General features: G+C 49.8%; 2 protein-coding genes across 2 annotated transcripts; both read right to left on the reverse strand.

The window, feature by feature from the left end:
- Window positions 1–1,647: 1,647 nt before the first annotated feature.
- On the reverse strand, window positions 1,648–12,809 carry SMARCB1 (SWI/SNF related, matrix associated, actin dependent regulator of chromatin, subfamily b, member 1). Its single transcript, XM_027892015.1, has 10 exons — window positions 12,628–12,809; window positions 11,016–11,127; window positions 10,318–10,347; window positions 9,690–9,819; window positions 8,977–9,114; window positions 8,204–8,331; window positions 7,520–7,686; window positions 6,930–7,120; window positions 2,941–3,072; window positions 1,648–2,021 (listed from the first exon to the last, which is right to left on the reverse strand). The coding sequence occupies exons 1-10, from the start codon at window positions 12,718–12,720 to the stop codon at window positions 1,982–1,984; spliced, it is 1,161 nt and encodes a 386-aa protein (XP_027747816.1). The 5' UTR covers window positions 12,721–12,809; the 3' UTR covers window positions 1,648–1,981.
- Window positions 12,810–13,896: 1,087 nt separating this feature from the next.
- Window positions 13,897–23,910, reverse strand: MMP11 (matrix metallopeptidase 11). Its single transcript, XM_027891997.1, has 8 exons — window positions 23,896–23,910; window positions 22,444–22,694; window positions 21,127–21,270; window positions 19,989–20,122; window positions 17,013–17,260; window positions 16,528–16,741; window positions 14,954–15,211; window positions 13,897–14,030 (listed from the first exon to the last, which is right to left on the reverse strand). The coding sequence occupies exons 1-8, from the start codon at window positions 23,908–23,910 to the stop codon at window positions 13,897–13,899; spliced, it is 1,398 nt and encodes a 465-aa protein (XP_027747798.1).
- Window positions 23,911–24,795: the final 885 nt, after the last annotated feature.

Below are 24,795 nucleotides of genomic sequence, written 5' to 3' on the forward strand. Positions count from 1 at the left end.
CTGGTGCCTCAGTACCGGGAAAGTCTGTCTTTGAAGTCTGCAGAAATGCAAAAGCTGGGATATGCTTTTAGCCTAGCGTACCAGATTAACCCAAGGAGTTGTGACTGTAGAGAAAAGAAAGCTGCTCCTGGCTTTTCCCCTATGGTCCTATAATACATGGAGAAAGCTGGCTGAAGTTCCCATCTTTCTGGGAATTGGTCCCCTGGACTGTCTTGCCTTGGCCTGGGCTGCTTAGAGGGACAATTCCTACAGTCTCTCTGGGACTGGAGAAGCAGAGGGATGTGCTGCAGTCCTTGTGTGCCCATACCTGGTTGTGAACTTCAGGATTAGGTAACCACAAGCTTCACAGCAATGAAAAAAAACCCTGCATCACAGACCCTAATTTAAGGCTACAGCAATTTCACACTTGTTTTAGTCAAATTCCCTAAGGAGGCTGCTGGCAGAAGTCCTTGGTCATATAACTAAGGGAGGCTGAATTGTTCTCAGGAAGACTTGGAGTTTTTATGTCCATGACACAAAATGTATTCCATAGGGGAGGCCGAGATGCACCAGGAGTCCCAAGTTTTGTCTTTCTTGCTCAAATAACCTTTCAACCTCTCTAATTAGGAGTAATGGATAGAGTACCACTCTGGCACAGGAGCCTAGGATAAGACTGAATAATATTATTCCTAAATTGCAAGTTTTTGGTTTCTGCAGACTAACATCTGGAAAAAGTTGCCTCCCACCCAGGAATCAGAACTGGCTCTGTTATTACTCAAGTCTAAACATGATAAATTAAGGCCAAAAAGTGGGTTTTGACTGTGCTAGCAGTGTGGGTGGATCAGCAAGGATCATAAAACCTATAGCTTTATCATAAAGGCCTGAGCACAACTGTCAGGCTGCCAGCAAAAATCTGCCTTGCTTGCAACACTCATCAGTTCTGGCAGTGAATGGTAGGAACTCCATCAAAGAGCTGGTGCACCTCAACAGCCAGAGAGATTCCAATTAGTTTTTAAGCAAACTTGAATTTTTTTTTTTAATCTCACTTCAACAGATTTTGTTTTTAAACTCCCCAGGGAAAGGCAGGTTGTTTCTAGGGTTGCAAAATCCTGACACTGCAGTGCTAAGGGTATTCATGACACCCACCTTGCTCTGGATGCTCTGTGTGCTGCAACTGGCAGCAACGTGCTGACAGTGACCGCAGCAAAGCCCCTGGCTGCAGAGAAGCTGCATTCTCAGTGACTGCAGGCTTCACCTGCTCCACCAGCTCCAGACTTTCATGTTTTCCAGATGAAAACTTTACAGAAAACAGAGTTCACCCCACACCAGGTGACAGAAATGACAGTTAAAGTCTGTGATTTCCGTTCTACCTTGTCAAGTAAACCATCTGAACACCTGACTGAGTTCGTTACAGACTGTGCCAAGTGTGGTAGCAGACCAATCCTTTAGAGTCGTTTGCTGTTTCAAGTCTCATTCTCACTTTCTCCTGCAGCAAAAGGTTTTGGGCTGTTTTACCTGTTGTATAAAGCACTCAGGAAAACTGAATGCATGTCAGTGTTCAGCATTATACCCAGAAGCATTAATATTAGGCCCTAGGGCTGCTCAGTTACCTGAATAGCACAAAACGTGGTGAGATTCACTGTTCATTCAAATTAACTGAACTCAACCTAAGTAATATGCATTCCTTTTATTTAAAAAGTTGTCCTAATAGTGCATGTTGCACCTATACAAAAGAATCTTTACACTGTCCACACACAGGTATATAAGGGCTCCAGCACCTGCCACGGGTCTGAGCTCGCTCACGCTGCCAACGCAGCGCTCTTGGTACGTGGCATTTGGGTGGAGGGGGTGGGGGCAAAAGTCAGCAGTACTGGGAACTCTTGGCAAGTGGAATGTGTGTCCCCTTCAGGGACAGAGAGACCCCTGCCAATCCTAGATCCATTTGGGGAGAGGGAGTAGGAATAAAGTCTGTAGGAAGAGCACCAGTGTCACAACAGGAAGGTTACCAGGCTGGAGCAGTATTGGCCAAACGTCTCATGCGCCTATGGGAGAGAAAGAGAGAGGTACAGTAAGTGCTGTGTTACTGCCATGGGAGGTCTGACCAAATCCAGCATTTCTGGGGAGGTTGTCACAGCTTTTTGAACTCTGTAGACAGGCTGGTTGCCTAGACAGAACTCCTCATTCACCTGAGAGTGCCCCTGTTGATAAGGCTAGGACACTATTTTCAGTAACAGCTTTTGGAGCACTTTTGCTCATTAACTTGGGTTGAACCAATTGCTACTGTAAACTATTCAGTCAGCCACAGCTGATAAGAAAAATTACTATGCTACTGTTAATCAGCAGTAAAAAAAGTCCCAGGAAAGAGCTGAGGCAATGTATCTGATGGAGAGATGGTAGCCATTCATTTATATCTGCCAGGAGCAATTTCACCAGGCAGGAGCAAGTGCTTCTTGAGCGCACTTGAGACCTGGCTTAGCAGGTCTCTGGTGGGCAGAGCTCCTCCTGGAACCACACAGTGCTCCTGTGCTGGCAAACAGGCTGGCATCAGTCAGGCTGGGGCTGGGAGCTTGCCCATTCCTACATCAAACAGCACTTTGCCCTACATATAAGGCAGCCTTGTGGCAGGGTTTGAGCTAGCATGACTGCACGAAACTCCAATATTTGTGATTAATGCCTTCCTATGGAAACAAACCCCCTTGGGCAAGCAGAGAGCCCAGGAAAAAAAAAAAAAAAAAAAGGAAACTTTGCTTCAAGCAGGAGATGGTTAAAGTAGAGTTTTTGGTGTATGTGGAGCAAGGTGATAATTTAAATGCCTTGAAGCTAAAGGAATATGAGTTTCTGTTGTGGTGTGCAGGTCTGACATCCTGCCAGTTGGCTCTCAGTAGAGAAAGACAAACATCAAAGCTTTAAATCTCTGTCCTAGGGGCAGGCCAAGAAAACTGTCTGAAGTAATGGCAGCACCTTGTGTTTCTGTCCTGGTCTCTAATCTTCTTCTCCATCTCGGCATCTGTGAGGGTTTCCAGGAGAGGGCACCACTGGTCAGCGTCCCCCGTGTTGCGAATTGCGATCTCCACAGTCGGCAGAGGGTTCTCACTGCAGGGCAGGCAGAGGGCAACAAAGCAACATCCATCAGAACACTCCTCTGGGTCACCAGCCCAGATACAAGCACATGGACAACAGAGCCTCATTTACAGTGTTTCAGGATTCAACACTCATTCTTAGCTCTGCTTAGCACAGTGTGATTCCTGAAAGTTCACCACAGGCTCCTGGTTACAAACTTATTGTGCCCAAAGTTTTTGGGAGAGCAGCTACTGCCATCTCTGTGCTGGAACTGGGGCTGATTCAGTTCTCCCCCACAAGCAGCCATTACATCCCTGGCTGGCAGCATCCAACCCCTACAGGCACAGGTCACACCAGGTCATTAGTGCTGGGAGCGCTTCTCCCACCACAGCAGCGGGGCTGGGACTGTTCACAGGCCTCCTTGTTGAGCCTTCTGCAGCTCTGACTTCCTGGCTGTAGTTTGCCTAACACTCCCCTGACAGCTCTTCCCTGGCAAAAGTCTGGCTTGCTGGGAGCCTGATAGTGGAACAAGCATTGTTCTCCCAGTTGCCATGAAAGGGTAGTCTTTTAGGATCTGCTGTTACCAAAGGCTGTGGCTACTCCCTACACAAGCAATGAATCACTAGGCTGTGTCCCAGATCACAAGATCTGCTCCTCAGAGATCTCTCTGCCCTGGCCAGCTGTATTATCACATGCCCAAAAATATTTATTGCTTCACTAGCTGCTTTTCAGTAAAAGTCAACAGGAACTGACCAGAAGTAGCTTCCCAAATATTGACAGATGAGCCGGAAGCCCAGCATAAATATAGAGGAGCCTCGGAATGTAAATGTTTGCTTTGAATTCTCGAAAGCGCAGCCTGAGCTGCAGAAGTGTGTGTGTGAGAGGAGCCCTGGACAGGTGTGCACACACATCCGGCCCCCTCCCCTGGGACGTGCCTCCCTACGCAGGATTTCAGCACTCACGGGCAGCCCTCTCATTCCCCCAGGAAGGAACTGAAACAGTAATTGTCATGGGAACACACAACATCAAAGCTAATAATCTAAAATAGCAACTCTTCAAAGTGATGCTACGATGAAAAATTCATCCAGAGTCTTTGGTATCTGATCCGGGGAGGAAACTTCAGTCAAATCTACTTTCAGTACTGCTGGCATCCACTAAACAACACTCAAACCCACGAATTTCATCTCAGCCCCAGGCTGCCACACATTCCAAGCAAAATGCTAGATATTAACTGGGGCATTTTTTCTACTTGATAGCATGGTCTCTATCATGTAAGTCTCTCACTTGCTACGCTTAACACTGAGCACCCACAAGAACTAAACAGGGGTGGAAAGCTGGCTTCATGTGCATAACCTAATCACAAGGCAACTCAAATACCACATTTCTTTAGCAAAGAATCAGAGATAAACTGAAAAATCCTCCCTCATCTCCCAGCCTCCACAGTAAGACAGCTCCTCCTCCCCTGTTATTTCCTGATGAAGAGGACAGTGCTGCTGGCAGAATGGCTGAAAGGCAGAAGTCCGAGGAGAGCAAGGCACTCCCTCTGCTTGGGGTCCTGGCCTCTGGCAGTAGGGTCGGGGGCACACCAACAGGGTGGGGAAACACCATCCTCTGGAAAGGTGACCCCTCAGGCACTTGGGTTTGGTGCGTGAGAGAATTTGTGCCATCATTCAGGTCCCAGAGACAAAACTCTGGCAATGAAGTGCCGTGTGCTGCCACCAGAAACATTCAGAACTGAAGTGGGAACATCTTAAACACACCATCCCCCTGAAAATCCCACAGGCAGCAGTTACCTGTCTGCCTCCAGTCCTGCCCTTCCACTGGGCTTCTGGGCTCTCCTTGTTTTGCACAGAGCAGGCCAGCTGGAAGAACTGCCCTGGCTTTCATCAACTAAAAGACAGTTTTACCTCTCCCTCATATGATTAAGAGGCACATGACTTCTCAAACCCCCAGTCCCTTGAGATCTTAAGGTTCTTTTGATACATCTAAAGCAGATCCTTTCCTTACATCAATGGAATGATGGTGGAGAAACCACCACTCCCGTGGTTTGGGAATTCAGGAACTAACCAACCACAGAACCCAAATATCATTAATCACTGCAAGGTTTCAAAAGTACTACTTTGCTGGAAGAAAAAAGGGAAGAGTAGGACATGTTTGTACTATGACAAAAACAAGGTTTCAATTAGATGTTTTTTTCTCTCTGAACAGCTCATGTCTATGTACTTTGTTCTGTTGGGGTTCCTTTCTTAGTTTTTTATTCTCCCCCTTGCAATATTGCCACAGTCTAAAGACAGCCCAAAATCCGCCTGTTTGAACTACTCCGAAAAGGAAGCACTCTTCAGTAACTGTGGCCATGTTTTTAGAGAGAATAGTTTGAAGTTGGCACTCACATGATATATCTGAGAGAGACTGGGCATCACTAACTAAAATTTTACTTGCTTCAAGTTCCAAAGACTGACAGGAAGCAAAGGGAGAAATAATCCCCCCAGCAACAGTAACACATACACAAAGTTAATTTCTTAACTTGGACATCTGCAGTACCTGGAAAGGCACAGGCAGGAGGGACAGACACTACACTCCCTGCTACTGCAGGCCACAATGCAGACAGTGCTGGCAGCATGACAACTTCTCATCTACCACCCTGCAAGTTCCCATCCTTTCTCAGGAATGCACACCCACTGCATTGTTGTTGTTGTTGGATGTGGTCCCAAGCTGGAACTGCAAATATCAGTCAGCTGTTGTGGATGGAAAGGTAGAAGCCATCTCACCACCTCTGTGAGGAGAAGGGACATCAGCAGGATGGATACATAACATAACAGTTTCAGTAGAAGAGTTTAATTCACATGTGCTAAATGGTCCCTTTCCATTTTCTAATATGAATCACTCTGGGGATCCCTTTAGAACCAAGTAGTTGCCGTGGAAAATTGTCAGGATAAAAATTACATCCAGAGGAAGCACAGTAAGACTAGTGGAACAGCATCTAGTCCAGAGTAGTTCAGTGCCTGTTTTCCAAGGAAGGCTGACCAGACAGGAAACCTTTAGACAGAGGAGGAGGAAGGAGCAGAGCTCATGGCAGGAGCCCCACAGCTTCCAGCTCCTCCATCTTACCCCCCCTTTAACTACTCACTGCCCTTTCCCTGAGGTTTCCCTTTGCTGCCACACAAAACTGGTATCAACAGTACCATCCCCTCACCTCTGCAAATACAGCCTTTACTGAACTCAAACTTCCCTGACTGTCACCGTGACCTGAGGTCACAAAACCTCAGAGTGCACATTAAGGGATGGTTACAGCCTGCAGACTCAGCACCCTGCTGGGGATAACATCAGTACAGGAACTTCCCACAGAACACTGCACGGCACAACTGGAAACCATTATCAGTAGGAGACAAGTTACAAAGCTGACTAATCAAACCTGACACTGCTGCTTTCCAGCTGTGATAAGGGCCTATGATCAAGCCAACTCTAACATCAGCCAGGGTAGAGAGCTACAGTTTCCATCAGTCTGAATTAACACACCAAAGCTTGAAACAGTGCATGGCCCAAGTCAGGCAAAGCCAACAAAACAGAAATGTATCCAGGGCTCACCACTAGCTTACATTAGAAGAGGAAGACACAAGGTATTCAGTCCCTGTTAAGCAGCCTTTCATTCTGCAGCAGAAGCTGATAGTTCATCAGTATTTGGTCCTGAAATGTATTAGACCCAACAGGAAAAGATATTTGGGCACAAGCACAAATATTTCTAAGAAGGATGGAATGGGTACAAGCCATAAGGACCAATTTCAAAGGGAACCTTCTGCATCAGGTCAGCTGTTCTAAGATCCATTGATGCAGATGCCCAAGAAGCACAAACACACCCCCAGAGCTGCAGGAGGAAGGTGACAGTTCAGTACCTGAAGGCGTATGTCTTCTGGTGCCAGCTCAGCTGGCCCCGGATGCTGTAGGCAATAGTAGTGACAAACTCCCCACCCAGGCCAAGCTCTGAGCACAGCTTCAAGGCAAACTTCTCTGGTGAATTCTCCTTCTCTGACATGTCCCACTCAAACTGGTCTACAAGGGAGATGTTCCCTACGTGGATGTTCAGCTGGAGACAAGGAAAGAAACAGGTTATTTTTTTCCACTCTCACAATGGTTTGTCAGAGTAATTGAACTGAGGAGGCAGAGGCTGGAGAAGAGCAGCAGAGCAGTAACTCCCAGTTCATTCATCTGCAGAGTTTCTCAACTGAATTCTTAATTCCAGTAGCATGAAGGCAACTCAGCTTTGCTCACCAAGGTTCAGTTCTTCCAAAAGATGACAATTCTTTAACTGGACTAATTAATCATCTTAGAGGCTGGACATGAACATTTTAATAATCTGCCACCTTGGTTCTCTTCTTAATATATGGGACAAAACACATTCTGAGAGCTCCTTTGCAGTCTTACTCCCCCATAAGCAGAGAAACCCAAATGGTTCAGCTCTTGCTCTACCGCCTTCCTGTATTACCTTAATAATAACTCGTTGGTCCGACTGATCTTCCAGGATGCTGTCAGTTGGGTACGACTCGATCTGTTGTCGGATGGCAGACGCAATAGCAGGGACAAAGGTCAGAGGATTCAAATCCAGGTCATCACAAAGAATCTCAGAGAACATTTCTGGGGTCATTAGCTTTTCTGATACAGAACAAGAATTAACACTGTTAACCTTCTTAGAAATCAGTATCTGACACTTACAGAATACATAAAATTAATCCCACAGTGTGAGAAAGGGAATCCCAAATGCATCACCTTTTTGCTTTTAGAAGGGTGTTTTGTATCAGGTTTGTAGGGACATGCACACGGACACAGGGACTTGCAGCTTTCTTTACCTGCATGGGGACAGAGTGGCTCTGGTCTAACAAGCCCATTAATCTCAGCTAACAGAGTAGTCTCAGACCACTGAGCTGATGAACTGGCTCAGGAGAATATGCCAGTTAAACTCTTTGGACTACATGAGTCCAGAAGTGACTGCAACCCATGGCAGAGCATTTGCTAAGAGACACGAGCGCTGAATACAGTCCTGAGTGGCGGAGCTTTAAAGCTTTGTGCATATGGGGCAGGGACATGCACACTCACGCTTGTTCTCTCTTCACATTTGGTGATGGATACAACTATATCTCTCTAGCCTCAGGAAACTCTCTTTGCTACATACCATTCATGTTCCACGTAAATGCATCTCTGAGTTTCTGCCCATCAATTTCCATATCAAGCCTGATTGGAACCAGAACCTCCGGCTGGGATGCATTCTCATGGATCACTGCTGGGTCATGGTCATCAAAGCTAAAAGGAAGAGCAACAGAGTATATGCAACTAGCACATGACACATCTGGCATCCATAGAGGGGAGGCATTGTTTGTTGGAAGCAATCCCCACACTCCAACTACCTAATCAGTCTATAGACAGACTCCTCAATGCAAACTTACAGGGCTAAAAGTTACCAATACCAGTTCATCATCTTCTATTACACTTTTCATAACACATCCTTGCAAATAAAACAAGGAAGCTTTTCAGGATTACATTTATCTTGGTTGCCCCAAGTTTTATAATGGAAAGAAGTTAGTCATGAGCCCCAGCAGCACTTTCCAATGAATAAAGTAGATCAAAGTCACTGGAATATGGTGGTGAGAGGCAGCCTGTCCTTCACAGAGAGGGTCCTCAAATGAGAGCTGCTCAGCAAATCAGCAGGAAGTAGAAGGAATTCATCAGGAAAAGAATGAACCATTTTCCTGACTAGAGGAAAGCCTCCTCTCTGAGCCCTAGCTGGATGCTGTAAGGAAGACCCTCAAGGCACACAATTTAACTAAGAGCCTCCAAACTGGCAACCTGCAGGTCTTTTGTCAATTAAGAGATGAATCACAATGTTACATTAACTCTCAGCACCACCCTGGTAATGTATCACTTTGGTAACTGTTTCCGCTGTCTTACCATAGAGGGAACGTTCTCTTCTTATCCCTGCCCATGCGATTCCTGTTAATGGTTGTTGAGCACGGCACTGCATCCAGGTGGTGAGAGCTGTTGGGCAGGGTCGGCACCCACTGGTTGTTCCTCTTTGCCTTCTGTTCTCTGAGGAAGGAGAGCGGATGTTAAACTGCAGGGCTTGAGCACCACTTGTGTGTAAGGAATGGCGTAACTTTAAACTCAGAAGTCCTATCGTGAGTTCCTGCTCTTTCATTCCGGAACCATCAACATGACTGTTCCAAGAACTCATGTTCCACATCAGCCTCTGGGAAGCCCATTCTTTAGCTCACAATTATCCATCAGATATGGATCCAGGTGCAGCATTATAAATACTAGGTTCATATTTGGATTTTCTATCTACACTTTATAAAAGGACTGCTGAGAAATGCGAGGTCTCCAGAAGGCAGTATGTGCAGGGAGTGTGTTCCGCAAAACATCTGTTACAGATGGAATGCGGTAATTGCAAAAAAAGTTGTATCATCAAACACTTATGTTTTATTTCCTGTTGTATGTGGGCAGTAACCCAATCCTCAGGCTCTGGAGATCTCCGTTTGCCCAACACTGCAAACTGTTTAATCAGACTGGCAAACAACTCCTGCAACATGGCCTGTGCTTCCTGACCAAGCTGACATCTTCCACGCAGCTCCATTGTGAGCTTGGCCCCCACCAACCCTGGTTACCTGAGGTAGGTAGGAGGTTCTGTGCTGATCGACACTGCTTTATACTTCTCATCGTTTCCATCCAAGATCTCTTCCACTTCAGAGGCCTTTAACAGAGTCACGCTGGTGGCTAATGTTGTATAGCCGTGATCTATCACCAGGAAAGAGGACAATAATTAACACGAAAAAGGGCTACATAGCACTGTAACATTACAGGCTACATAGTGACAAGCCCTCTCTGACACTGCAGGAGGAACTAAAATAGGTTACCAAGTGCTACAAACGTCCTTTGGGCTTCATCTATCTTCTCTTAGACATTACCAAAGCCCAGAAAACAATAAATCCTCAGTGGACTTAAAGGTTGGAAAAAGAGAGCAAATGATCAATAGAAAAGCTGTTAAGACTCGGAAAAGGGGGAGAAATCTCAGGACAGCTCTTACCGAATGACAGAGACCATCTGCACTGGAGAGTCCTGCTAAGGCTCTGAGAAAGAGGAGTTAGGCATGGGACCAGGATGCACAATTAGGGCGACCACAGGGAGAGATCAGAGGAAGAGGACTAGACATTAATATTATTGTAATAGCACCAAAGGTCACTGTGGACATTCTTTCTCTAGCACAGCTAAGAAAAACACACAGATAAGACTTACATCTTCGGGGACTGTGAGACCGCTGATTTTCTGTTGGGGGGAAAAAAAAAGAAAGCAAGAGATCAGCAGGATACTTGGGGGAAGGAGACATAAGTCCAGAGTAAACCATTACTTTTTTTATGCTTTAGTCTACAGAGCATGTAACAAGTCATACTGTTGAGAAATTTAACCGCTTGCTATTAGTCCCCTAAAAAAATAATACCAATATTCTCCCTATAGCACTCACATCAGTAGCAATGCACCACAAATTCTGGCACCCATAAACATTAAGCCCTTGCAGGAGTTAAGCAAAGATGCACATTTTCAGTGGGGCATCCTTGCAACACTCCTGCCTATTTGACAAAAGAGGCAATGATGCTCCTCTTTGTCTATAAAACTCTTCTGAAATACAGTATCATTATATTATTATTATTATATAGCATCACTGGAGATGTGGCTTTTGCTTTGTGACCAGTGCAGCCAATCCCAGGAATGCCACAATGGGTGTTTCCATTTCAGAATGCTTTTGATCAGGTGATATTTATTGTCAGGCTGAACCAGGAGCCACCAGTGCCACCACTGCAGGGAGTTCCATCACTGGGGCAGCCTGAGTGATTCACACAGCCCTCGAGGTGCACAAGCCTCTGAATCGCCAGGGACAGTTTTCCAAGGCCAAATTTTGGATAAACACTACTGAAAATGTTTACTCATCTTCTCACCATGTGAAGAGGCCACTATCTTCTTCCTTTCTTCCACCGTGGCCAGTCGCCTCCAGAGCGAGGGGTATCTCTTGTACAGGGAACCACGAAACATGCGCAGGTAGTTTCCCACCTACGAGAACAGAAGTGGAAATGTGGCCTTGTATTCCATTTAGGAGATTTTTAGCGGAAGCTGAAACAAATTCATCTCTTTGTAACAATGAGAGGGACCTCTTAAGAGGGTTCTTTGGTTCTGGGGTTTTTTTTGTGATAGACTGACTGTGCTGGGTTTGGCATCAAACAGCACCACAATTTTTCTGGCAACACAGAAACCAAAATTTTTATCATCACTTATTTCACTACTCTTATACAAAAAACCTGACATCCATTGGCATTAATCCATTTAATAGGAAAACACTCCATTAATTTTCATGTATTTTCAAACAACTTACCCCTTCTTTACTTCGATTTCCACATCAGTGCACGGTGCTCAGTCAGAACTAAACCAAACCAGATGCCCAGCTCTCTTGACACGTTACAGTTTTTACTTTGAACCTCTGAGCTATTTTGACATTGCTTGAATATGGCAAATGCCCAGAGACTTGTATTTTGTTTTAAACCCTCTGAACATGAAAAATGTGATTGCTGCCAATAATCCTTTTTCAAATTTACTTACCATCTGTAAAGCAGTTCCGTTCTCCCTGGCATAAGATCCTCACCTGTGCTGAAGGCTACAGCAGGCCTTGCTGAACAACAGAACTATTTCTAGATTCTGAAATCAAATTTTTAGACTGGTAGTACTGGCAGACTCCCACACAATGTGATTTCTATTCCTTGTTTGACAAGACTCTTTTGATCTTAATTTTTAATAGTATTTTTCATTCTACAGTGCTCATCAACAGACAGAAATTGACAACAGGTAAAAAAGGCAACCCTTTTCCCCCTCGATGTGCCTGATGTGACAATCTCACAGCTCAGATGACTGCAGTTACAGTTCTTCTTTCAAACTTTACATTTCACATGAGACAGCAAGGGGTCTTCAGTCCCCGCTCACCCTGTACAGATGGCAATTTAATTTATCCAGTATTTCCGCTTTTGCATCAAGGCGGGGGCCACAACATTTTATCCTGTTTCCAATAGTGACCATTTCCATGGTGCCGAAGGACCGGTATTTCGTGCTTCAAAAAGGCTTGTCTTCAGGGAGGCTGAACGTCCTCTCCGCCAGGGAGAGCAGTTTCAGCACAGACACTGGGGGGCTAAAGCGCTGCACGCCGGCGTTTGTTGGCCAGACCCGTCTGCACAAGCCAGAAGGAGCCGCTCTGGCTGATTCTGGTGCTGTTTCTGACCCCAAGGCCCATGTGTGGAATCCTGTACCTCGCAGAACGTGAAATAGCCCAAACCCCCGAGCGAGAAATCCGAGCGGGGCCTCAGGCCCCGTTCCCCGCGTACTCGAGCGTGTCCGGGGGGCGCCCTTACCGGGAGCACTGGTCCTGCCGTCCCCCCAGCACGGCCGAGGAGACACGCGGGGGGTGCAGGCCGACCCCCCTGACGCCCAGGCTCCCTCCCGCCCCTTCCCCAACACCGCGCATCCCCCCCCAGCCCGGCCCGGGCCCGGCTCCCGCCCGGGCCGCACCTCGGAGCCGATCATGTAGAACTCGCCGTCCTCCTCCAGCTGGAACTTGACGGGCTTCTGCCCGAAGGTTTTGCTCAGCGCCATCATCATCATCGCGGCGGCGGGCGGGCGGGGGGCGCGCCCGGGGAGCGGAGCGGGGCCCGGCGGCGACGGCGGCGACAACGGGCGGCTCCGCGGCCTAGTGCGGCCCCGCGCGGCGCATGCGGAGGGAGGGGCGGCGCGCTGAGGGAGGGAGGGACGGAGGCAGGCGCGGCAGGAGCCGCGGGTGTACAAAAGAGGCGGCTTTTATTGTCGCGGGGCGGCACATAAATACAGACAAACCCCCCCCACCCCGCACAGGTGTGCGCTGCACCCACAGCTGCGGCTCCGCTCGGTGCCGGCGGCACCGCGACCCCCGCGCTGCGGCACCGGCGGACGGAGCATCCCGGCCCGCCAGCCGGGCACCCGGGCTGCGCTGAGTGGGAAAATGGAAAGGGAAGAGAGTGGCCGCAGCCCGATGGGGTTTGGCTGGGCAGGCCCGAGGCGGGTGTGTGCGGTGCCAGCCTGGGGACAGCGGTACGGGAGCGGTCAGTGCATCCTGAGCGAGCCAGGGTGGGAACCTCGCCCGGGTGAGCGCGGGGCAGTGTCCAGCACTGGCACCCAGCATCGTGGAGGGGAGGGAGGGAAGGGGCCCCTTGTCTATATACAAATCGGTACAAAATCCTAACGTGTACGAGTGATACAACGTCAAACTGGGGGTAGGGCTGGGCAGGGCCCTGGCAGTCCTTGTGGCTTCCCCGGCCAAGGGACCCTGGAGCAGCCGCACGTCGCACCCTCCGCAGGTGCAGTCAGTGTCCTTCAGAGCCCCTGGCTGGGGCTGGGGCACCCTTCCTCCCTGGCCAGCGTCTGGAGCACCAAAGGGCTGCTGTAGTGAGCTGTGTAAACATAGGAAATGCCATTGCATCAGTTCTACGGGACAGGGTCCAGGTTATTTCTGAGAGTATGATCCCACTCCAGGCTGGCCTGATGGCTTTTGGGATGCTATTGCTAGAAGAGTGCGGCCACTTTTTTTGCCTGCAAAGAACATGGCAGCTGCTTTTACATTGATAGCAACTGAAGCTGGGACTGCTGGAACTGGAGAGGAGCAAACTTTGTCACTTGTTGTGATAGGCACATGTTGTGTCAGATGCTGAGCCTGGAAGGAAGCCAGGAATGGCAGAGAGAACCCTCTGTGTGGCTGCTGGAGGTAAGGGTGATAAAAGGGGAGCATGGAGGACACAGGCATCCCCCTCATCTGAAGGAGTTGGAGGAAGGTGTACAGCTGAAGAAGTCCTGGCTGATCTGGCGTGGGTAGCCCTCCAGCACTTTCACCTGGACTGGATCAAACTTCCAGTAATCTTGGCCTCTCAGGAAATAGGCAAAACCTGAGGATGAGAGAGGAAAGGTTAGAGAAGATAAGGTACATGTGGCTCAGAGTTCTTTCCCAGTGTTGTCCAGCTGTCACTCTGCAGCCTGTGCGGTGCTGAAAAGTGAGCTGGAAGAAGCAGGAGATGCTACTGTCAGATTTCACTTGAAACCAGGCTTATGTCTTTCAGTTTTCTTTCACACTGTGTTAGTTTTGATGGAAGAGTAAACAGGATGGATTTTATTTTATTTTATTTTCCTGGTGGGTTTAAATGTGCTGTACCCATGTAGTGACCCAGCCCCGAGAGGGCAGAGGATGTCCAGGACCTGAACGGGGACAGGGATTTTGCAAAGACCTGCTGCAGAGTATCTGTTACTGTGGGGAAGCTATCCCAGAATCTGGATTCTGGAAGCAGTGGGGAGTTGTTTCACTGCATCCTTTGGGAGGAAAGAGGCATTCACCACACCTTCATTCCAAGCGCTCTGGCTATCCCCAGTGTTACTGTGGCACTGCCATACTGTCTTCAGCATGGGGCACCTTGGGGATGTTCGGGCAATACTAAAGGCAGCCTGTTTGTTGTTCAGCTGCTCAGGTTGAAGTGTGGGCAGTGTTTCTGCTGTCCTCTCATCACTTCCTTTGGCAGGAGTGGTAGGAGGTGGGTAGGACTCTGTGACCATTTCTTGGTCAGATGCTTCACTTCTATCAGACACTTATATGTTGATTGTTGCAATTAATGATGATGAAACTTCTCACTTTCATGGGAGAAGCCTCAGTTCCCTACCCACTGGAAAGAGCTGCCCCTCTCTACACTATATGACATGTTCTATGGCTGGGAAGTGTCCACTGCTACCACATGTCTAAATCTGCCTGGTTCTTCCGGCTGGGCAGTGGTGTCAGCCAGAGTGCCCACCCCAGAGCAGGCCATGTCCCTGCTGCACTGACCAAGCTCATCCTGAAAAGCCGCATCGATCTCCTGCGGGACACCGCGCCAGTCGGCCATGGCCCGGGGGTAGATGTTGTCCACCTGACGAGTGTGAGGGTTGAAGCGCCAGTAGTTGCCTCCACTGAAGATGTAGATCTTGTTCTTCTCAGCCCCCCACACCAGAGCTGCCTGCACAGGGGATGCAGGGAGGCCCAGGTCCACGATCGGGGTGGGACCAGATACCCGTCTCTCGCCATCGTAAATCCAGTATTGAGAATCTGGCGAGGAGACAGAAAAGGAAGGCAAGGTGTCAGAAACTCTTTGGTGTCTGATAATTTGGCAGTGAACTCTGCAACCGGAGCTGGTGCCTTGGCAGAGCTCCCAGAGGAAGCTGTGCCTGAGAGGCAAACACCCCACTAGTGTCTCGAACACTTTCACTGTCATGTGCCCAAAATGCTGTCAGTGCAAGGAGTTGACTTCCCACCTCAGTCCAGCCTGGAGGGTGTCAGTGGAGGACAAGAAGCTCCATTTTAGCAGCTGTCTTTTCTCTATTTATGGAAGTTATAAAAGACTTGGCTGGAGGGACCAGTCTCTATGCTGCAACCTCAGCACTTGGAAAACACTGGGGCATGCACAGGCACAAAGGGGGCATGTGACTGGAAAGGAGTGAGCTGCAGAAACCAGGACAAAGTTGCCAAGATGAAATAGAGACTGGGAGCGCAGTTCTAGATTAGATTAAAATGGGAATCTCTGTAATTAGCCTACGGCATGTAATACTTTCCCCTTATCTCATTGTAACTCACGGTAGGAGCCTGCCAGTTTCAGCACTGTAGATCCTCGTGTGCAGGTCAGTTGCTAAGTAATGTGTTTATGCAGGAGCTCTGCCTGCAGAGCCATGTGGTGTGATTTTGGTACTTGGTCTCATGGGGTGTAGACGGGATGTGCCCACCCAGGGCAGCTGAGTTCCCATGTCATTCCACATCCCTGCATTAAAGAAAGCAGTGGAGCTGAAATGGGATATGTTGCTGGCCTTGAACTCCAGAGATTGCCAGGAGGTTTCATTTTTCATCCCTGTGGTGGCTGGAGGTTGCCTGGCTCTGCACGTGGTCTCTCTATAGGCTCATTTAATCATGGGGTACTACAGAAGTTCCACATCCAGGTCTCTGAGGAACAGAGAAGATGCTGTCTGTCCCCTGAGCAGGGCTATGGGAACACAAGCACAGTAGTTTCACAGCCAGGAAAGCTGCTGGGGCTCTCTTCTGGTACAGTGCTTCCCTCAACAGCTGGGGAGATGGAGCAAGTGTTTCCTTCTTTCTCCCCTGCCAGCAGCATTGCCAGGTCAGAGGCTCATAACAAATGTTTGTGTTCCAGGGAAGAAGAATGGGGTATTGTGGCTCCGTCTAAAATAAACGTGACCCCTTGTTCTCTCTTCCCTCCTCAATACCTGCTAAAAATTTAATCAGAGAAGGAAACAAATAACAAGGATCACTGGATTGCTGGGGATGTCCAGAGGATTGATTCTCCCAGGAACTTGCTAGGTCCTGACTACCCCTCAGTAACTGCAGTGCATTTCTGATCCCAGTCCAGCTCTTACCTTGGAAAAACCAGATATTGCCCAGAGGGTCCTCGAATGTGGCGTCAACAGAGCTGGGGATACCCTGCCAGTGACGGGAGGCCAGAGCAGGGTAGCCGTCCTGCAGCCTTCCAGCTCGGAGCCGCCACACGTAGCGGGACTTGAAGAAGAACAGCTCCCCTCGGATGGTGGAGGCGGCATCGAAAGCCGTGTGGCAGGCGTTGGGCTGCACATCCTGCCAAAGCACGGCTTGTCACAGGCTGGGACTCCTGGGACTCCCCTCACCCAGGCTGGGTTCAGCAGAGAGGAGCTCCCTGTGTCCAGGCAGCTGCCCTGCTTTCAGCCAGTTTTGGCTGGGCATGTGCTGCCCAGAGATCCCCTCCCTGCATATCCTAGGCCAGCTGTGGGGTCTGGGCCTGGGCTCAGACAGGAACCAAACAGGCCTATGGGTGAGGGCAGTCCCAGCCGTGGTGCCAGGGGAGGATGCAGACAGGCTGTTCACTCACCTCCACATTGGTGATCTCATTTGTTTCGAGGTCTGGCTGGGGCAGCTCTGCTGGCTGCGTTGGGGTTGGGTCAGGATCCAGTGAGGGTTTCCCATAGAGGTATTGGATACCTTGCTTGTCGTCCTCACTCAGGCTTAGGGGGTAGCGGAAGATGTAGAAAGGAGACATCAGGGACTTGGAGACAGCCGTGTGCTGCAGGCCCAGGACGTGGCCAAACTCATGAGCAGCCACTTGCAGAAGGTCAGTGCCTGCAAAGGGAGAAGATGGGAAAGGCTTTTATCTATTTGTGTGCTTTTGCCTCCTGGGTGTGCTCCTACCAGTTACCAGCCATGAACCATGCACTGAGGTGTATTACAGGAGTCCAATAAGGGGAGAGAGAAATCTGTCTCTACTGCCATTCTCACAGGCTGTTGTTCCCAGATTTTTCCTGTATTTTTTTCTAAGGAGTCAAAGGGCATAATTAAGGGATTCAGGAGCACCATGAGTGAATTTACACTTGGGTATCAGCCAGTTGATTATTTGTAATTCTGTTGTCAGAGGCTCCTGCCACCTCGTGGGCTACCAGGAAGAAACGGGTTTTCCATGCATTTTTGGGAAGGGAAAATTTACACAGAGAAGGAAGTGTGGCCCACAGATGTGGTGGTGGGATGGTAAGTTTGGTGTTTGCCCACCCAGCCTTGCAGCAGTTGCTGGCCACAACTGCAGTTTATCCTGTCCCATTGAGGTCACATCCACTGTGGAAGATACCAGTGTCAGTGAGGGAACTTTCTAGGATTAACACTTGCTAATGGCTGTTGTCACACAGACAGCAGAGGGAGCTCATTTATTGCTTGTGTGGGGACTGTGTCAAGAAGGTGACATTTAGAAATAAATTCATAAAAAATGATCCAGTGTCAAGGCCTGACACTTCCTCACCAGACTCAAGTAGATTTATGGGAGATCACGTTTTAGGAATACATGACCTTGGAGCATCTAGAAAAAGAGAGGGGGGGAAGTGGAATTCAGTGTGCAAAAATATATCACTTGGCATGTTTTGCTTAGCTTTCAGTGGATCATTTTTTAAGCTGATAAATTTCCCTATGAGTGGAGGCTGTTTGTTGACAAGTCCCAGCATATTCATTCACTTGCCTTCAGCCAGAAATCCTCCAAGCGGCAGCCAAAGTGATGAGAACAGCAGGGATGTGAGTCAACCAGCCTCGCTGTTCCAAGTAGGATTTCCCTGCTGGCTCCAGGGGAGCAGGTCACTTAGCACCAAGACCGGGTGGGACAGGGGGATACAGCTGGGAGGAACGCCTGGGAAGGGCGGAGGGGAAGGTGAGCCCCTGTTTTCCTCCGCTGGTCAGTTTTATGTGTAAGCCATGAGTTTGGACAGCACTGACCTGATTAAATCAACACATCTAGGTCAGATGAGAAAGTAGGATTTCTCTGTCAGTGACTTATTACAAACTTTCAGACACTTCTGTTTAGCTTGGCAGGCTCCTCACTTGATGCTTTCCAATGCTGGCAGCTCAGCTGTGCTGTCAGGTTCTCCAGGGGAGCTGCACAGCAGCGCAGCTGAAGGAGCTGTGCTGGGGACCATCCCTGTGTCCCTCATGGATGGTCTCCATGTGGGGTCCCGCTTCCTGCACAGCTCTGGGGTGACCCCAGGGCACACCTTAGCCCTCCTCACACTTCTGCTCTTCTGTCTGTAAAATGAGGCTGGAGATTTCGCTGTCTCACTGAAAGCTGAGTCAAGGATTTATCCATGTTTATATCGTAAAGCTCTTTTCAGCATATTAAATGGCAATTAGCTCCAAAGAGCTTTTACAACATCTATTTATGGATGATGTGTGTGCATGGGAGGGGAATGCCATGGGATAGGGCTGCATTCTGTCGGGAACTGGTGTCCATTTTCAGTTCCTGTTTTGCCTCCAACACTGTTTTATGAGAGAATGTAGGAAATTCTTCAACAACACAGGCAACCCCAACAGAGGGTGAAAAGCGACAGAGCCCAGCCCTCCCCCAGGAGCAGAATTGTTTCTGCACAGAATTCCAATGCTCTGTGGTTCTTATTTTGGGTTGGCATGAGCAAAGTCAGGGACACAAGAGTCCTGTGCCCCACGCAGTCAAGGTGGCATAGAGCTGACAATGACGTGGGCTTTGGGGGGAGTCCACTGGCATGGGCAAAATATTGGGAAACCCTGGAGAGGCAGGGGGTTAACTTGGGCTTTGTGATTGTCTCTTTGTCCCTGTAGATAAACTGGGAAGGAGGAGGAGGAGCTGACCTAGGTTAATTTTGGTGAGTCTTCCAGAAACTGATGCTTTGGGCACTGATCCAGATGGTCCCAGGCGGTACTGCAGTATCTCATGAGATACTGTGACACCAGACCCTGAGTGCCCGAGCAAAGAGCTACCAGCTTAGATCTATTATTAGCAAAAATTATAAAAAGAGTCTTGACTGGATGTGGTGTTGTTTATGGTCAGAGCATTCCCAGGCCACGGCGACAGAGCTGGAGCCTGGGTGGTTTCCCTTTATGGACTTGTTTGAGAGCAGATGGTGAACAATGCATGCAGGGACCGGGGCTGAGGCTGTCCCTTGGAAGACAACTGTGTTACCCAGTGCTTGAGCCTCAGTTTTCCTTCATCCTTTCCCTGTATTATTTCTAATGACTCCTGCCAATGCAGGGTGTGATTCCCAAGTGGCAGGGCACATGGCTGGGCAGAGGAGCCATCTCTCTTGCTCCCCACAGACAGGAGGAGCCCACTGGGAAGCCAGAGTCCTGGTGCTGGACACAGGCTCTGCTGTGGCTGAAAGATGAAAAGACCTGAATAGTAACAGGAGGCTTGTAAATGGTGGGAGATGACAGTGCATGCCACAAAAATAGTTGTTGCCTCTCAGTTTTACAGGGTCCCTGTTCACACCAGAAGGGAATAATTTCCAAGTGTATTGATAAGCACCCTGGAGCATCCACAGCTCCCCTTGAAACAGAACCGTACCCAGGTTGTTCCCAATTGTCCAGGTTTCGTCGTAGTCAAAATGGACATCTCCCTCCCGGTGCGTCTTGGGGAAGAATGCGTGTGCCAGGATCCCTCCAGGCCCATCAAAAGGCAAGTTATCTCCATGCCAGTACCTGGAGGGAAGACACATTGCAGCTCAGACAAAGGCCATGTACCGGCAGTGAACAGTGCTGTAAGGCCAAAGGTGGGACCACTGCAAAGGGACAGCAGCTCTCACTCCCATACCAAGTTCATCCTACCTGGCCAGGTCAACTGCTCGGAGCCCTTCTGATTGCCACAACCCTGGTTCTGCATCAGCGCACTGAGGAAGCAGAGCTCGGTCACACCAAGCCCTGGGGAGTTTTTATGTTTTCTTAGGAATGTTTCTCCCCTCCCCCTGTTCAGCTTTCAGCCCAAAGCTGACCGTAGAGCCTAAAGAATTAAGGAGCTGACTGCTCAAGCCAAGATTAAGTCAGCATTGCATGGTGGGGGGATGTGGAGGGGCAGCTGGCAGCAAACCCGGCCAAACTTTCAGGTCCTCACTCAAGCCAAGCCGCTGACAACTAATGACGGAAACCCATGAGAGATGCGGCCACTTGAGAGAGCCGAGGGAGGCACAGGCAAATACACAGCATGCAAATCTCATCACTGCTTGGACAGTCTCCACTGCCTTCGTTCGTTCTGTGCAAACATGCAGCACAGGGAAGTCTTTGCCCCAGTGCGTGTTTTGCCAAAAGGGAATTTCAGGCCGGGAGCCAAGATTCACTTAACCAAGAAACTATATTTGTCTTTGTGCAGACAGTTACGTTGTTCAGTCAAGGGACAGGATGGAGGACCTGAAGATGGAAAGTCAAAACAAACGCTTAAGAAAACAGCCTGTGGGCAGAGAAATGTAAATGTACCAGGAAAATTAATGAATGATCAGTAATGGTGCTGTGTACAGCTGGTGTGGAGCAACTGCTCTTACACCAAGCAGCCCACAACTGATAAAAAAAACAAAACAACAAACCCCAAAAGATCCCAGTGTCTGAAATATGAGCAGTCATTTAAGAGCCTAAGTTGTGTGCTGGCATCTCTACTCTGGTTAGGGCATTGCTCCTCTGTCTGGGAGGAGGGTGCTGCTGCCCACCATGCTCACCTCGTGAAATCGATGACGATGTCAGCCCGTCCCTCCTGCACCTCAGTGAAGGTCAGCGGGGTCACATCGCTCCAGACTTTCAAAGCTTCTTCTATGGTCCTTCTCACTTTAGCTTTTACAAGTTGCCATGGGAACCTGACAATTCTGGAAGGCAACAGACACTGGATGAGCAGCTGCTGTCCTGCAGACACTGCTGTCATGAAAACAGCAGCTCTAGGATCCACATCACTAGGGCTGCCACTCTCAGCACCAGAACATCTCCAATCCGTATAAGCACCCTCTACCAAGCAACATGAGCAGCGAATAAATCCCATCAGTGTTGAAACCCTCTGGCTGCTGGGCCAGAGGTGAGTTCCCTGGAGAGCTTTGCTTTCTGTATTGTTCTGGAGTCAAGTACCACAGCATTCCCCAGGTCTGTCCCCTAGGAGGCCACTGCCACAGAGATGCCAGGCAATGGTGTGTTGTGATTCCTTCTTCTCAACCTCTGCATTTTTTGCCACTGGAAACCTGGGCTCGCTCAGAGCATCTTGTTGCGCTCCTAAAACACGAGCAGACTGAAAGGGAGGTTTCTTTCCCTTCCATTAACAGCGTTGCTCTATGTTAGGCTTTGCTCTGCTTCCTTCTTTAACACTGTTGACCAAAAAGAAAAAAAAGGAAGAAGCCTTTCTGTTATCTACAACCTCCTAATGCTGTAAGGAACTATCTCCTGCACTGAATTAAACAGAATATGATTTATATGCTGTCAAGGTCCATATGAGAGTGCTCACTTCTCCACTCATACCCCTGGGGGCAGCTGGGGAGGCAGCATAACCCTCCTGCCAGCCTGTTGAGTGGATTCACGATTGAGAACGTGTGGGGTGATTTGGACAAAACTTTGCACTGAAGCCGTGTTTACGGAAACATCAACAACAGCTGAATAAAAAGATCTTTTTAAAATAAACTGTGAGGTGAGCCCACCACGGGGTGGCTGGGGGGCAAAGGCGCAGCAGGAGAGGGCTGGTGGTGGAGGCTCAGCTTGGCACGTGTCAGGGGCTCGATGAAGGGAAGTGAATGTATGTGCACGGGGGTGTCGGTGTGGGGCTGACCGAGGGCTGGTGCAATGGCTGTGCAGAATGTGCTGGGGCAGGGTGGGTGGGCAGTGGTGTTTATGGAGCACGGGAGGGGATGTGGAGGTGCTGGGGACAGCCCTGCTGGTGGTTCAGCGTGTGGCTCCCCACAGCTCACACCACAGCGTGCAGCGCTCCAGGGAACATGGGACTGAGAGGTTTGGGGAGGGAAAAGCAAACCGGCCTGACTTCCATATCGGGCCTCTCTTACTTGTAGGTGAGATTGGTCTTGTCCCAGCGTCCACCGGAGAGGACAAACCGCTTCTGCCGGTTGCGCCCACTCTGCCCGTCCGTCAGCACCGGGAGGTCAGGCACACCGCAGCGGGGGGGGTTCCAGCGCGCCACCTGCCCCTCCGTGCCCACGGGGAACCCCTTGGCAGGCACACCAGTCCCCACAGCGTTCACCAAGGAGGACAGCCAAGGAGCCTGCTCCTTCCAGGTGGGATGCTTTCGAGATATGTCCTAAAAGGCAAAAGCAAAGCCATGACTTCGATGTCTGGGAAGACACTTCCCGATGCAGAGTCAGTGGACATCTCCCCAGAGCAGTCCCACAGCGTTGAGTTCTACCTCTGCCTGGGCCAGTTCCCCTGCTGCTAGGGCACAAGCTGCTCCCCATAAACATCCTCTGTCCCCTGGGCTCTGCTGCTCCCAGGCCAGGTCATACCTGGGAGGCACTGTGTCATGCCATGGCACCCCCTCAGCACTGGGCTATTTTTGGTCCACATTTCCTTGGCAGCTGGCCGGCAGGAAATACTTTGCAAGCTGTGGATGAGAACCAGACCCTTCAAGTATAAAACAAACTGCTAGGGAGTAAATTCTCCCCCTTTGCCCCGCATCCTTTATTCCCTCCTGGCCCCAGGGAGAGGTGATGTTAATGGGAGGAAGCCTTTAGACCCCAGCACACAGCTGTGCTCCCTGTTGTCACTTCCATGGTGTCCCCTTGCTGTCCTGGCACTGTGGGCTGGCTCTCAGCATGGCCAGAGAACATGGCAAGCTGCTGAGGAGAACACAGGGGTTTGGGGATTGACAGCCCAGCCCATGGGGTAGAGAGCAGGATTGACTGTCCGTGCAGCCCCTATCACTGCTTGAGGGAGGGACAGAACCATATCCCCTTGCCTCACTGCACCTGTGACTCTGCTTGGGATAAGATGTCCTAGGCTCTCCCATACTTAATTGGAAAAGCGCTTGATAACATTAATTAACGCTTATCAGCTGACTTCCATTGTTTTCCCACCTGACAGCAGGTGCCACCATGTTGCCCCCATGAAACACAACACAGGTGTAATCTCCAACCTGCTGCGAGGCATGTGGGGTGAGAGGTGTTTGGTCCCTGTCACTGTACTGCACAGGGTAGGGGGTCAAACACAGATTATTGCTTTTTCCCCCTGATTTTGTGCAGACAAATTTAAAGGTGTTTGAGCAGCAGGAGGAGCTGAGATGCAGCAGTGGTGCATCTCTACTTGGACAGGCAGGCTCTGTCCCACAGGGCTTCAGAGAGAGGGCCTGGGCTTTAGGGGTGCCTTTCCTTCCCCTGCAAAGAGCTGACTTCTTCCAGGCCAGCTCTCCTGGCTGCCCTGCCGGGGACACAAAGGTCAGGATGGCATGATGCCAGAGCTGCCATGATGCCATGCAATCCACGTGCTGCCACCACTCTGTTCCCTACAATGAGCCCATTCATGCGGGCTGGAATGAAGTGTGAAGACCTTGGCATTAATTCCACTACCGAGCTCCCAACTCCGCAGTGGCCCTGTGCCGCTGAGCAAGGCACAGATGGGCAAAGGAGCCACAAAGGTCACACAACGTGCAGTTTAGGTGTCTACATGTCAGTTTAGGCTTTTCATGTCTCTGTCACCACTCTAGCCTGCTGACCTGTCCTCCCCAGACAGACAGACAGACAGACAGACACCCTTGGAGGTCTGGCACCTGCCAGCCTTTGCCTTAGAACCATCATAAAATCCTGGTGTCTCAGTGCACTTTCACACACCACAGAACTGCACCATCAACCCATGCAAAGAGCAAAAAAACCGTTTTACATCTTGAACAGCAAAGCCCAAATTCCAGCCACAGCACTGAGAATCCATCCAGTGCTTTAGTGGGAGGAGGGAGTATGGACTTGCCTCTCCCAGGGGAGTCTGCTCCTGCTGAACACTGGAGCCCTGCCAGGTCAGAGGTACCTGCCTCTCTAAGAAGAGCTCTCTAAGAGCTGCCTGGCACCCTGCCTGGGCTGGCAGCTAATGCCTGCAAAGGACAGCTGGCAGAAGGAGCTGATAATGTTCATGTTCTGGCCAACATCTTGCTCCCAGCCCCAGTGACACCGAAGCACATAATGGCAGCTGTGTCACCAAAGCCCAGCCTGGAGGGCTGCCACCACAGGCAGGTCCTGCCACCAGAGGACATGGGGTGATGAATGCATCCGGTTTCCCAGGGCCAGAATGAACAGGACAGCTGCTCCCAGGCACATGGGGAGAGAGGAGATGGAGCCCCGGGAGAGCCCTCACTGTGGAACTGGGAGCACTGGGAAACCCTCAGGAGTTGCCCAGGTAGGTGAATGGGATGAGGTTGA

Source organism: Empidonax traillii, unplaced genomic scaffold (assembly GCF_003031625.1).
Source record: "Empidonax traillii isolate 1590-97213 ecotype Southwest subspecies unplaced genomic scaffold, ASM303162v1 scaffold338:size1951571, whole genome shotgun sequence".
Lineage (NCBI taxonomy): Eukaryota > Metazoa > Chordata > Aves > Passeriformes > Tyrannidae > Empidonax > Empidonax traillii.

Coding starts and splice junctions, on each gene's coding strand:
- MMP11 (XM_027891997.1), bottom strand. Junction 20,123..21,126: donor ATCGTCATCGATTTCACGAG/GTGAGCATGGTG, acceptor TCTTCCCTCCAG/GTACTGGCATGGAGATAACT. Junction 15,212..16,527: donor CAATATCTGGTTTTTCCAAG/GTAAGAGCTGGA, acceptor TCTCCTCGCCAG/ATTCTCAATACTGGATTTAC.
- SMARCB1 (XM_027892015.1), bottom strand. CDS start 12,720: ATGATGATGATGGCGCTGAGCAAAACCTTCGGGCAGAAGCCCGTCAAG. Junction 9,115..9,689: donor GAACCTCCTACCTACCTCAG/GTAACCAGGGTT, acceptor CTCCTTCCTCAG/AGAACAGAAGGCAAAGAGGA. Junction 3,073..6,929: donor CAGAAGACATACGCCTTCAG/GTACTGAACTGT, acceptor CCTGCCCTGCAG/TGAGAACCCTCTGCCGACTG.